General features: G+C 35.0%; 1 protein-coding gene across 1 annotated transcript in view; it reads left to right on the top strand.

The window, feature by feature from the left end:
* LOC138712263 (protein sister of odd and bowel-like) overlaps nt 1-14,151 on the top strand; it is a 96,374-nt gene extending 82,223 nt beyond the window's left edge. The window contains exon 2 of the mRNA XM_069843841.1: nt 13,674-14,151. Coding sequence (XP_069699942.1) covers nt 13,674-14,046 — 373 coding nt within the window. The 3' untranslated portion in view covers nt 14,047-14,151. The remainder of the gene's footprint in view (nt 1-13,673) is intronic.
* Nucleotides 14,152-15,445: the final 1,294 nt, after the last annotated feature.

Genomic DNA, 15,445 nt, shown 5'->3' with positions numbered 1-15,445 from the left:
ATTATAAGATCTGAAAGTGGAACCAATCAAAACTATGTGCTTTAATTAATGAAAGATTACAAACCGAAAGGCTGCAGAGATAGAAATACTTTAAAAAAATGTAAAAAAAAATTAGCCACCTTGGTAGCTTAGTTGGAAGAGAAATTATTTACGATGTCTGCGGACCAGGTTTGAATCCATGGAACAGCAGAGAAGCCAAAGTTTCTGAGGATTTTCCCAGAGTATTCCCGTTTCCCTCAATCATTCCACCGTTACCTCTCCATTTCAATATTCATTATCATCATTTCAATAGTATCATCAAATACGTTGTCGCATGATATAGTATTGTAAGCCTGAGCATAAAGAGGAAGGAAAAAGGAAATGGGATACTTCCACCCATGACCTTTTCGCTTCACCACTTTAGAAACTAACACACAATAAGTCAGTGTGCATCAGTGGTGGATTTTAGGCAACCGGGAGAGCCGAAAGCTATAATGTCTGCCTCATACCAATCCGTCACTCAGCAATGCTTGCCTTTATCTGTATTCGTATCTCTCCCAAACAACTGTCTCTGTCGGGGAAGGTGGAATGGGGAGTTAAGAAGTAATCTGCAGCGACTCGATTGAGTTATTAGTGCCCAGGCCTGTTCTTGTGCAACTCAATCGGAACCTTAAAGAAACCCTCAGGCGATAAATATTTATTGTCAAAATTGCAATATTGTCAGTATTACTGAACGTTTGTTGAAACAGAGTGAGGTATTTTTAATGCTGAAAATATTATTTTATGGGGTGGTTTGAAGAAAAATAAAATATGCTTAATTCTCACTATATGTATTGATCGTCTGAGGGCCATTATTGATAATACGGAGACTCTGCGTTTCCCTTTGCTGACTCTAAAGGCAAGTGTTGTGCACCTATGATCTGTGGAAACGTAGAGACTGCTGACAACTCACCATATGTAAACAGGGACTCGACAACAAATTTTGATACCCATGAAGCTTTGTTAAGTTTTATTGAATACCATTACATAGAACTTCGCGTGTTATGAGATGTGTCTTCAAAAGAGCCCACACTCTGTTTTCCTTTGGTAATATTTTATCGCTAATATTAAAATAATAACTGTACAACCATTCTTTTGATCTGGCACTGCTGAATTCCAACCAGAAACGAATATATTGTCAATAAAAATCGATGTATGAGGCCATCAATATTTATTGACTGCATTGACAATATTATATTGATCGTCTTAGGGCCGGTTAAGGTGTGCAAGCTGAGTCGACAAATGACATTACACAGCAGGGGTGAGACACGATTTCTACAAGACTGCGATTGTCCGGACTTCAAAAATCATTCCAGCCATAGCGGCGTTAAGGGACACTACAACTACTGAGTTTGAAATTTTACAATTTTAACGCGGTTTCTTTCATTTTTTTAAGTTTGTTAGATGCATTAAGAATAAGATATGTGCAAATTTTAAGCTCAATTGGTGGGCTTGTTTCGAAGTTAATTTTATTTTAATTATGCAAATTAATGATATATCAAATGTTCCAGGTGCATTACATCACAATACAGCAAGATGATATTCTTTATATGGACCCTGACTCACGAAAAATATTTTAACATTCGGAAATTCATTATATCTAGGTTATTTTAAGCAGAATAATTTTTTGAAAATCAGATATTTATTCATTTATATTTTTAATTGACATAATATTATTTTAACTCTTAATTTGCAAGACACTTGAGATTTCTTAACGTTACACCTCAGATAATATATGCATGGATACGTACGAATATTTTCATTGAATTTGATGAAAACCGCATGCACGTGGAGCTTTTTGAACATCTAAAAAGTAATTTCAAGAAAAAGGCAAAATTGTGACTGACGTATGGAGCAGGCCTATATACTGTAAAAATCGCTCCTTGATCTCAAAGAAGACATAGAAGCAAAAGAAAAAAACTCTTGCTTTCAATTTCCTAAGTGTCCAAAAAACATTTTCGTACAAAAGAAAACAAAAATTGATATTTTGACAATTAAAAAAACTCAGTTCTAGTGTCTCTTAAGGCACAATAAGCCCTCTAGAGGATGCACTGCTAGCTTTCGGGTCCCTTCTCTTTACCAAAGTAAAAAGGTTCAATTAAATATGATTATTATTAGTATTATTAGTATTTATTATTATTATTATTATTACTATTATATTTTTGCTGTCATTTTGTTCCTACCTTCTGTCATATAAGTAAAGTACACGCTCAAAAAACTGCGAATAAAAATTTTCAAATATTCAAATGTCAATTGAAATAAGTTTATATTTTGAAATTTTTGTTTGTCCATGATATAACTTTAGCGTAAGTTAAATTATCTCTCAACTGTTGTGCATAGACATTTAACATATCTAAAAAGTTGACACTAAATTGGTTTGTTTCTATTCTGCACTGCAATTCTTTTTTTACCAAAACGTTCCTTCGTAAATAAATGGCGAGTAATAGGTCAAACTTCTAAAAAGCTAGCATTAAAGTAGAGAGTAACAACATATTTGCAGATAAATGTCTCCCATTCATCTTGCTGCCGAAACCATAATAGCTTATTATTTCACACTATTCAATTTTTTAGGCATTTCTTCAATCAAAAGCGTGTTTAGTCCGATAAAAACAATTCTGCAATTAAAACAGAGAAATAAAATTATGAGTGTTCTCCTCTGCAGCTCAACTGGTAGCATTTTTATATACAGTGCTAGCAGATCCGGGAGCAGTCCAGACAAGGAAGAAGTGAAGATTTATTCCCCACTCATAAGAAATCTAAGCTTGTGTCTCATGTATTACGTTATGCTGTGTTGTCTTCTTCATATTGATTACTAGAGCAACCATAAAGTATTAAAAAGATTATGAATTTTTAAGCGTATGATTCTTATATTAACTTTGATCGTGACTTTTCTGCTTGTTGTCAGAGAGACAGCATTGCAGGTTGTGGTTCTTAAAATATTTGTTATGAACCCAGTTTAGCATCTCGCATTTACTTTCATTGCCTTGATACCATCATGTCCTTGAACCGTTTTAAGTGAGAGGACATTACTCCTAGCTAACTCTTCTAGAGTTTTATAATATTGTTGTAAAATTTCTGTCATTTTATAATTACCCAAGATCAGCAATGCTGATCTGCTGTCGTCAAAGATACTAATAGAGTTGCTACATACATTTGCGTTCAAAGGAATGTATTGTACATAAATCTATTTCCGTAACTTTCGTTTGAGAGACTATGGCAAATTTTGCTCAGTAGTATATTTCGGCAAGCTTCTGATGATTCGAGAAAATCTCAGCTCCTATCCCATACATCACATTACAGGATCTTTTCTTTCCTTGCGAATGCCTAGTCATGGGTCGAAGTTCTCTCAAGTGTGAGGAAGGAATGATCAAAGAATTTTAAAATTTTTATTTTACTTAACGATGCTTTCAATTGAAAAAAAATATATTCGCAGTCATTGAGATTATATGGGACAATTTATGTTGCACTCTTATATTACTACGAATAGGCTGTCGGAAAAGATTTATAAAGCGATCGTGGACTGTTTTAAGTGGGCCTGATATTCGAGCGTTTGCTTCATAAGACAGAAAAAGAAAAGATGAAAACCTGGCCTCGGGGAAAGAAACCCAAACCATTGAAACACTAATCCTGCACGATCTCCTGCGGTTAGCCCGTGCGGAAGTGCAATGACAGGGACAGAACATATAATTTAAGTCTTCAACAGTCATTTTCCAATAAAGGGACTAAATTATTTTCAAAATATTTACTTTTCATAAAATATAACAAATTCTGCGTGTTTCAGAGTAAACTTGTAATAAATCATAAACAAATGATATCACATGAATATTATTTGATATTTTCCAATGTCAAGCACATTACAACGATGTCACTTACTGCTCTTGATAGATGGAGATAGGCTACCTATTTTTCGCAGACCACGGATTCGCGAAATACGGTTGCTGATAAAAGCAAACTTTTATGTTTCAAGGCCTTCCATTACGTATAAACCCATGAAATAAAGCGACATGTTGTGTATACGCGAAATTTTTACTTTAGCACGAATTTATTCGAATATAGGCCTAGTATGCTTTAAGAGAAATCTTGATTTGTTACAAAATTTTAATTTTAAGTGCCCAAATAAGTTATTGATATTCATGTAAAAATTTTCAATTTAATAGTCGAACCTAACTTCAATACAGAATTTTGAATCTAATATACAAACCGGATTTCGAATTACTATTTTTAAATGCTTGCGGTACCTCTTACTTTTATTATTCACACGCAGGATCGGAGACTGCTACACAAATTTCTCTACAAAATAATATTATGTACCTTACTTACTTACTTACAAATGGCTTTTAAGCAACCCGGAGGTTCATTGCCGCCCTCACATAAGCCCGCAATCGGTCCCTATCCTATGCAAGATTAATTCATTCTCTATCATCATATCCCACCTCCCTCAAATCCATTTTGATATTATCCTCCCATCTATGTCTCGGTCTCCCCAAAGGTCTTTTTCCTTCCGGCCTCCCAACTAATACTCTATATGCATTTCTGGATTCGCCAATACGTGCTACATTCCTTGCCCATCTCAAACGTCTGGATTAAATGTACCTAATTATGTCAGGTGAAGAATACAATGCGTGCAGTTCTGAGTTGTGTAACTTTCTCCATTCTTCTGTAACTTCATCCCTTTTAGCCCCAAATATTTTCCTAAGAACCTTATTCTCAAACACCCTTGATCTCTGTTCCTCTCTCAAAGTGAGAGTCCAAGTTTCACAACCATACAGAACAACCGGTAATATAACTGTTTTATAAATTCTAACTTTCAGATTTTTTGACAGCAGACTAGATGACAAAACTTCTCAACAGAATAATAACACGCATTTCCCAAATTTATTCTGCGTTTAATTTCCTCCCGAGTGTCAATATGAGGGTAGCTGCGAATGTATTGAATAAGCAGTCGTGGACAGCCTATAAGGTGTGGTCCTCCAGCTTGGGGGTTGGGTGAAGGGCTAACAACCCACCACCGTAAAAAACAGCTTGTTACGAAACCTTACACTATTATGTACCTAAGTGTTGAAAAGTGTAGAAAACTGTAAGTACGGTTGCTAAGAGATTTAAAATTGGGGTTGATAATATAATGGCTACGATAATAGAAAAAAAGTTTAAATTCTTAGGTGGCTAAAGAATTTTTCTCTGTTCCATTACTCTTTCATCGTAAAGAGAAGAGAGATTTATTGACAAAATTCCTTACAATTTCTTCAATCCACTAAATTAAAAATTATATTAAATTAATAACACACGAAAATAAAACAAACAATGGTCGGGATCGTATGAATGTGTAAACTAACACAAAACCAATAAAAACTAAATAGATTAAGCCTATTTGAAATTAGTTATAGCCTACATTTAAGTCTGTTAAAATAAAACACCTTCTAATGCAGAAGGCAGTGTTGTTGAGTAAGAAATAGGTGTCTGAAGATCAACCAGGAGTCAGCAGTCATAACTATCACAGTTCACTGAAATTAACTTAGATTCATTGAAATAATAATCACAGATATTTATAACATTCATATATATGCATTCATAATACACCTAAAAGAAAATTACATACTACAGCTTATACCACAATGCAAGTAGAGCCTATATTCGCATGAAGTAGAAATGAGACGCATAATATGACCGGTAGTGTACGTAATTTATAACTTATTTTAAGGCCAAACACAAGGGTGACTTAAAAATGATAAACCTATCATTTTTGTCTAAAAGTTATCGAGTGACGGCATAATTCTGCAAATAAATAATTGACTCCGAAACAGTAATTTCAACAGGGATGATATATATAAGCCTACATTTTCACATGTTATTTAATGTTATGCAAAAAATATTAAACTCATAAATTCGATTTCGTAAAAATTGTCATTTGTGTTGTTTTTCAAATAGAGGCCCATATATTCTTTTATTAAAATAATGGTACGGTCTATACCATGTATATAACTTCCGGTTGAAACTAATTTTAAATTCTGAATATGGACAGCAACAAATAGTGCAGATGAACTGGTTATATTTTTATTTAATTATTGTTATTTACATTAATCTAATCACATTCATTTTTATGATAATGCTGATGACAATAATAATAATAATAATAATAATAATAATAATAACAATAGTAACAAACTCTTGAAAACAGGATCAGTCAAAGTCACGAGTGTCTGCAAATAATATAATCATTATTCATAAACACTAACAAGTAAAATAATGTTATTTTTACTTCGGCTGTTGTTTTTCATTTACTTGTTGAGAAAAGCTTTTCGTGTTTCTTTGTTTTTAATATAATAATAATAATAATAATAATAATAATAATAATAATAATAATATAACTTATATACATATTATAATCTATACTAATAATAAATCTGTAGCCGAAATTTTTCTGGTAATTTTCGATTTTCCAAAAGTAATTGGTCCTAACATACATAATTAACCACCCTGAAACCGAAAATCGCTTTTTTTTTTTTTTTAATTTTTGTTTGTATGTCTGTCTGTATGTTTGTTAACTTTTCACGCGATAATGGCTGAACGGATTTCGATGAAAATTGGAATATAAATTAAGTTCGTTGTAACTTAGATTTTAGGCTATATGGCATTCAAAATACATTATTTAAAAGGGGGGTTATAAGGGGGCCTGAATTAAATAAATCGAAATATCTCGCTTATTATTGATTTTTGTTAAAAAAGTTACATAACAAAAGTTTCTTTAAAAATAATTTGCGATAAGTTTTATTCCTTGAAAAATTTTGACAGGACTGATATTTAATGAGATAAATGAGTTTTAGAATTAAAATAACTGCCATCTAAGGCCGTGTAATGAATTAAAAAACAAATGACTAAGTCTATAAGGGGCTTTGGACAGCAACAATCGAAAGCTATGAAAGACAGCCTACAGATAATGTTTCTGCGTTTCTATGAAGTAATATCGGAAGCTAAATTAACCGATTTGTATAATTAATTATTAATTCACCATTGGAAAGTGTAGTTTCTCTAGATGGACATAATGCTATAATGTTATTACAGTAACTTCTGAGTGGATCGAGGACAGGTAAGATTAAAATAGATTCTTATGCACAGAAAACTTGATAGGCTATTCTGTATATTCGTTTCCTGTATTTCCTAAACTAATTTTTATGACCAAATGAGTGGTCTCTGGATCAAAATGATCGCATTTTAATTTTTTAATTTAATTTAAATTAAGTAACATAATAAACGATTTATCCTTCTATCAAACACGAATGTTACCTGGATCAAACGTCCTATTTTAATTATATAATTACTTTATATTTATTTCTAACGGGTGCAGCGGAGCGCACGGGTACGGCTAGTAATAATAATAATAATAATAATAATAATAATAATAATAATAATAATAATAATAATAGTCTAATAATATTAGTAATAAAGACAAAAATATTGATATATCTTCACATCATTGTCCTCTTCAAGCAACTGTAGTTAAAATAAGTAGTAAAAGAAAAGGTAGAAATATGAGATAGAGTAGCAATTTAATGACAAATTCTCGGATGACTTTAGGAGAGATCCATGAATCCAGTGTCAACATTTGTAAGATGTGGGCTCGTAGTGATTGCGTTGGTAGAAGGACTGATACCTAGCTGTGGATGTGATTAATTGTAGATAAACTAATAATAGTGTTGTTTCATGTTAATAGAGCCTACCTAAGTAGTACTTATTCTATTTAACGTTTTACTTCGTTCCTGTTTATTTTCAATACTTTAATATTGTTTCATATTAATACCCTGTTTCTTAAAATTCAGAGTTTGGCTTTTATTAAAAACCATAAGATTTTTATTATGTTAAACTAGCTATGTTATTTAAGCTATGTTTAATTACCTATGGTGAGAAAATTTCCTCTCTTTAAGGGATTAGGTACAGCTTACAACAGAAAAATTTTAGGAAATATTCAACATGTTTTTCCTCCATTAATGTATCTTGTACAATAATGAAAATTAGTATGTGTAAAACACTGTCCTTCTGCTATATGAAAAAAATATTTTTAAGATTTAAAAAATTATATATATATATATCTTTTTTTTTTTTTTTTTCAAAATTCAAAACGGTGACAGCTCACTGTGCAGTGATGAAGCGTTTCCCCCATAACTCATACATTTTTTAACTTTTTCATATTCTCTTTCTTTTATTTTACTGCTGAAACTCATATTTACAATATCATACTCTTTCAACTATATTCCTTAATAAATAAATTCTTTTTTATTTTGTGTTAGAAGAATATACTGATATTTGACCATTTTGTAAATGAATTTATTTTTTATCAGACAATCTATCAAAGGTAGAGAAGTGATCTTGCATCATATTGTAGATATGACATGCATAAATACACACAAAGTTTTCATCACAGAATGTTGGATACTTTTTGAGTTATGAAGGAAACGCTTCATCACTTCACAGTGAATTTTGAAAAAAAATATACAAATAATTTTTTTTATCGTAACAATATTTTTATCTTATAGCAGAAGGACAGTGTTTTACACATATCAATTTTCATTATTATACAAGATACAGTAGTGGAGAAAAAATGTTGAATATTTTTCCAAAATTTCACTCCTTTAAGCTGTATTTAACACCTTGAACGTTTATATTTTTTCTTTACTCTCATTTTTGGGTCTTTTATGATAAACTTAGGTATCTCATTTTCCTACCTTCTCCTGTAAATTTACTGTTTGTAACTATGAAGTTAGAAAATCACTACTACTACTACTACTACTACTACTAATAATAATAATAATAATAATAATAATAATAATAATAATATTAATAATAATAATAATAATAATAATAATAATAATAATATAATTTAAGTTTAATGTGAGATTCATCTTAGGCATAATTCTGTTCCAGGATAAAGAATTACATTTAATCACGTTGAGAAACACACACACATTATTATCTTTAAAATTGTAACCACTGTGTAGCTGCTAACAAAGCAGAAAAGAAATGATAAATTCTCTACATTCTTCAAAATTTGCACTGGTTCGGATTAAGCATGGTCAGAATTTTAGCCTGTGATCGATCCCCTTGTAAGGCAAGACACGAAATTTCTCACCCCACGTACACAAAACACTCTTAATCCTGGATAACAGCAATCTCGTACTAAATGATCGGTTGGCGGCCATTCTTTGCCTTGACTTGGTTGTTTATTTAGTTTGCCACGATGAGGACGCCAAGGGTTACGTAATGCCGCGCGCGAATCCTTGAGCGGGCGGGTCCTCGCCCACAGCGCCCGGGGCGGGCGATGGGATGTTTAAATAAAACTCGTTGCGTTACAAATCACCGTGGCCCGCCCCGCAGCACTAGGAATGCGGGGCTATGCTGGGTTTGGAGTGTAGAATGACGGTGAGCAAGTATGCCCACTTGAAGGCAAAACGGTCCGTCATTTATAGAAATGGAATTAAGGGTAAGTAGGATGAAAATGGTAGTATATCATGACGGTGTGATGTATGATGCATGTCCATGTTGTATTATAATCATAATCATCATCATCATCATCGTCCAAGGATCTAGGCCTAGTGGCCTGTTCCGGCCTCATTGTCCATCCAGTAAGTTATTCGTTTAATAGGGTGATCTCGGCTCCGTTTTCCTGTTGGATGGTATTTCAAAATTAAGTTGATAACCTCTCTTTAGATATTCTTTTGACGTGTAGTCTTCATTTATTCTTGTAATGGTAGATTTTGTCAAGAACTGGTTTAACTTTAAGTTCCGATAATAAGTTATGTCTGTATTTGTTTTGAGATCCTGCCATGTGCATTTGCTGTCCGTCTCATGAATATAATTTCTGCTGCAGTGTGCAATGATGCGGGATTCATTTTTTTTTTCCATAGCCCAGGTGTCGCAATCATACAATTGTGTAGTAATGCCAGTGTTATATATTTTTCATCTTGTTTGTTTGTTTCTGGACTTCGAAGAGTTTTAAAACCTTATATATTACTCCGATTATTTTAAGAAATTCTTTATAACCTAGCTAGGTTGATGAAAGAACAGTTCTGGCAGCTCATGTGGGAATACGGAAGAGAAAATTCTATAATCTAACTAGCCCAGCCTGTTGCTGTGTTTTGTTTATGTTACCTTGCACACATTCCAGTTTGTCGCATTTCCTCGTGACAGAAGCGAGTGCTTCAGTCATCTTGTCGATTACAGACAAAGCAAACTATTATGTTCTCATTGGTTATTAATGGAGAAAAATTCGCTCTGACACCGGGAATCAAACTCGGGACTCCCAGTCCTACGCACTGGGCGATCTAACCACTGAGCTAGCCGAGGCTCAACCCATAGTACCGGATCGAATCTTCCTTCTTTGGTACTTACCCTTAGTGGCCTGAATCCATGTTCGACATTATATCGATACATTATATCGACGGTGTTTAGGTAAAAGGGTTTAACCCCACATTTTATAAATGTGAGGTGTTTGCTGTAATTAGTGTAATTATTAAAATTTAATTACAAAACGTGAAAATATGATCCAAAAATGTATAGGCCTATAGAGAGAAAAAGACCTTTGGGAAGACCGAATCGTCGATGAGAGAATAATATAAAAATAATTTGAGGGAGGTGGCATATGATAGTAGTGACTGGATTAATCTTGCTCTGAATAGGGACCGATGGCGGTCTTATGTGAGGACGGCAATGAACCTCCGGGTTCCTTAAAAGCCATTTATAAGTAAGTTGTAACGTGAAGATATGTTTTTGACGATTATGTTTACATTCCTTCATATAAAGTAACTAATAATAATGTGTTAATATTTAATTATAGCTGTTTCTGAACAATTTTTCTTCTGTGGGATAAGCCCTTTTCCTGAACACCATCGATATATTATATATTAAGTCATTACACAGGGTGCGCACTCATTTGCGCGCCCAGTGCGTAGAATTGGGATCTCGAGTTCGAGCCTCAGCGCCGGAGCGAATTTTTCTCCATTAAAAACCGATGGTAACCATAACAGTTAATTCTGTAGGACGAAAAGAAAATCTTAAGTAGTGTGTTCTCGTTATTGTTGTTATTTCTTCAGGATTTTAATTTTGCTTACAATATGTTTATAGACTACAAGTTGGTTACAAAGTATGGAACCTGCTTGTATCTTTCCTATTTTTAATTTTATTAAGAAACTCGACATACAAAAGTATGTGTTTATCCAATGCCTACCCACTTCACTTACATGATCCGGGGTCCGCATATTGCGAATAGATGGCAGGCCTGTGACTCATTATCAAGTCGCTCATCACTTCGGCGGGACACGCTACGAATGATAAAGTAATAGACGGCGATAAACTAATATTTTGAATATGTTTTAAGAAACTGTGTTTTTCATTTATAACTGAATATTTTCGTACTGGAACCATGTACCTATTTTTTCCAATTTTGGATTCTTCAGGTCTCAAAACGTATAGAGTTGTAAAGCTGCGGTAGACTACCACAGAATACGAAATGACAGTGTAGAATACTGTAGTTTTCCTAGTAGTATTCTCAGAATACAATGCAACTTTAGACACACCAAGACTCTGCCAGTTGCATAAACAGCAGGCGATGCCATCTATCAATGTCGGTATAAGAAGCAGATTCTATAACATAGGGTTGGTAGTCAACCGGTCAGCATTCGTGACTACACATCATGATATCTGGAGTTCGATTCTCATCCTGAGCATGAAAATTTGTCCTTAACGAGACTATTCAATACTTTCACTAATAAAAATCTAGAAGCTGAGTGAGCATACACGTCTAAAGGATTTTTGTAGGAAGGAGCATCTCAGTGTTCCAATAAAAGTTCTGAGAATGCATTACATACATATATACATAGGGCCCACAGTGTTCTACACAAGGGCAGGTTTTTCGCTGCAAACCCAGCTCCTCCAATCTTTATTATTTCTGCTTCCTCTTAGTCTCCACATACGATCCTTATATCTTAATATTTTCTGTCATCTGATATCTTCTGCCTCGAACTCCTCCCGTTCACCATTCCTTCCAGTGCATTCTTCAGTAGACAGGCAGTGGCCCAACCAATTTCATTTTCTCTTCCGATCAGTTTCAGCATCATCCTTTTTTCACCCACTCATTTCAACACAGCCCCATTTCTTATTCTACCTCTCCATTTCATACGTTCCATTCTTCTCCATATCCACATTTGAAATGCTTCTCTTCACTGCGTCGTAATGTCCATGTACAATGCTATACTTCACACAAAACACTTCACTAGTCGTTTCCTTAGTTCTTTTTCTAGAGGTCCGCTCTTTTTTCTATTAAAAGCTTCCTTTGCCATTGCTATCCTCCTTTTGACTTCTTGGCAGCAGCTCATGTTACTGCTTAGAGTACACCCCAAGTATTTGAAGCTGTCCACTTGCTCTACTGCCTCATTTAGTTCAGAATGTATTCTAGATACGAAATATCGTCGTTGTTCCTGCAATAACTCCTATTTGCAAAATATAAAATTTTTCAATAGAAAGAAAAAAACACATTTATTCATCCTATGGCAGCTGTATATAGGAGAATGTGAATACTTACATTTTCGAAACGAAGAAATGTAATTACATATAGATTTTGTTATTTGCTGTATCACTATTTAAGTTATTTAATAGAGCAAAAATCTGAAAATCTATAAATATGTAACATAGGAGTTATTGCAGAAACAACGACGATATTAGAATTGTACGTTACAAAAAAAAAAAAAACATCACTAAGAAGTAAGCCAACTGCAAATTTTGCGGATTCTGCTCTCGTGAAATCCATAAATCAAACAATGAATGATTCTAAACATAGATCTAATATTTACTAAAGATTATTATTTTTTGGTCCTACAGAATATATGTTATGGTAACAATTAATATTAGAGGAGAAAAATTCGCTCCAGCGCCGGGGATCGATCCGGTGTTGTGGACTGGACTTCAGCGTAGCTCAATGGTGAGAGCGCTTGGTACGTAGAACCAAGGACCTGGGTTCGATCCCCGGCGCCGGAGCGAATTTTTCTCCTCTAATATTAATGTTACCATAACAGATATATTCTGTAGGACCAAAAAATAATAATCTTTAGTAAATTCTTCTAGCAACAGTGCATATTTCTGTACAGATTACTGTGCACATTACTGTGGAATCCCGGCCACCAAGTCACTCAAGTGAGTGCGCTCCTTGTATAATGGCAGTTGACTTAATAAAAATGTCAACATACATGTCAAACTTGGAGTCAGGACACAAAGGGAAAAACACTGGAGGAGGGGAGTTCGAACCGGTGCTGTGGATTGAACTTCGGCGTAGTTCAATGGTGAGAGCGCTTGGTACTTAGAATCAAGGACCCGGGTTCGATCCCCGACGCCGGAGCGAATTTTTCTCCTCTAATATTAATAGGTCTAATGATTTAGTTGCCTAGAGTATGGTAAGATGGGTTGAAATTATTAAACTCCAAGAAACAAATTAGCGTACATAATGTTTTGTTTCTGCAACTTCATTAATTTTAGCTTTCTGTACAATGATTTAGAATGTTGCAGAATATTTTCGTAATTTGCGCAATTATAGTTTTTCATCAGTGCATTTTTGCGACAATTATTTATTTTCCATCTTAAATCGTTACATAACGATTTGTTTTGTGTGCATGCAGGTACATCCACTCCAAGGAGAAGCCCTTCAAGTGCGGCGAGTGCGGGAAAGGTTTCTGCCAGTCGCGGACGCTGGCCGTGCACAAGATCCTGCACATGGAGGAGTCGCCGCACAAGTGCCCCGTGTGCAGCCGCAGCTTCAACCAGCGCTCCAACCTCAAGACGCACCTGCTCACGCACACAGACATCAAGCCCTACAACTGCTCGGCCTGCGGCAAGGTGTTCCGCCGCAATTGCGACTTACGCCGCCACAGCCTCACGCACAATCTGGGGGCGGCGTCGACGTCCTCCGGCGCGGGCAGCTCAGGCCTGGCAACCTCGCAGGCGTCGCCCAGCTTCAGCATCGAATCCATCATGAGCGCGAGCAACAAGTGATGACGGACGCTCTCTCAACTGAACTGTTTTCTTCCTGATATTATTTTTTATTATTATTGTGTGTGTGTTTTTATACGTTTCCAATAAATGCTCCATGTTTACGAGTTTGACTGAGTCCCCTGTGTGGTCCGTCGTGGGCGGGCGGCGGACGGGTGAGCGATAATGAAGCCTCACGCCTGGGCGACTCCCAACGCCTCATTTCAACACCTCTTATTATGCTCTAGATTCCAGGGGGGAGGCACTCAAAGGAACTGCACGCAAGGTATTGTATCTCAAGTGCGGGATTAAGCCTAAATACGCGCTAACATTCAGTAGGCCTCAACATCTCTTTCAAGGTAGAATAATTCTTCGGAAATGTAAAGAATAGAATTTATAAACCAGTAATACCACTTGTTGCGCTTTTTATCTCTCGCCAGATTTGAAACAAGACGTGAGCAAGATATTCACACCTGATAGAGATGAACTGGCAGTTCAATACAGAAATGACACGACGAGATGTCTCGTGCTTTTAGGCACACACAAAGTACTGTTAGAATTCGGACATGTACAATGCTCACACCTGGTATCAAGTAAGACGCAAAGAATAGCAAGCAATATAGGTCTAGTTCGTGCACAATATTAACAGGTTTGAGGTAGGTGAAATCTCTTTAATAGTCCTTTTAAACTGCAGAATCTTTTCGATGAGGCAATAGAATGGAAATCTTGGAATAATTTGGTAGGTTAAATCTAGAGGCAGTGTGCCCTTTTTATTATCTTATGCCAAGCGGAACCTTCACTGTCCGCAGCTGCGACCCCGGATTTCGTCATATGGGCCGCAAAAGAATATCTTGGACAGTCACCCATCTTTACCACTGATTCCATTATAGGCCTATACAAAAAATACAAACCATTATTTAAAAACGCTCTTCACAAAATGTTAAGATTTCCTGGGTCAAACCATATCACCGCCTTTTGTCTTGTACACTTTCAATTTTTTCCTAAACTTTCATACAAGAAAATATTCACTTGAAGAACGACGAAGAATTTTGACGTCTGGAGGAGCATAATTAGGCCTATAGTTATTTGAATTTGTCGGTCAGAGTTAGTGGGTAGACAAAAACAGGACTAAAGTGATATAACTGTGCAAACTGAATGGGGCAATGCAATATGCATTAAAAATGAAAGCATCTATTATACATATTGTAATTAAGTGCATGGTTAGTTAGAAAATTAGACTGAAATCTGAGTATTTTGGCAACAGTGCATCGCCGGTTCACCTATCAATACACAGAAATTCAGGTCTGAATAGCAGCATTCCGTCTTTTAGTTACTGCAGTAGAGTTGCCAGATATCCTAATAGCAGGAAATAACGATACGTATTAATTTTTTCATTTAATTTGCAAGAAAACCGAACATTTTA

This window comes from Periplaneta americana, chromosome 13 (assembly GCF_040183065.1).
Source record: "Periplaneta americana isolate PAMFEO1 chromosome 13, P.americana_PAMFEO1_priV1, whole genome shotgun sequence".
NCBI classification, from domain to species: Eukaryota; Metazoa; Arthropoda; class Insecta; order Blattodea; family Blattidae; genus Periplaneta; species Periplaneta americana.
This window is presented reverse-complemented; position numbering and strand designations above follow the sequence as displayed.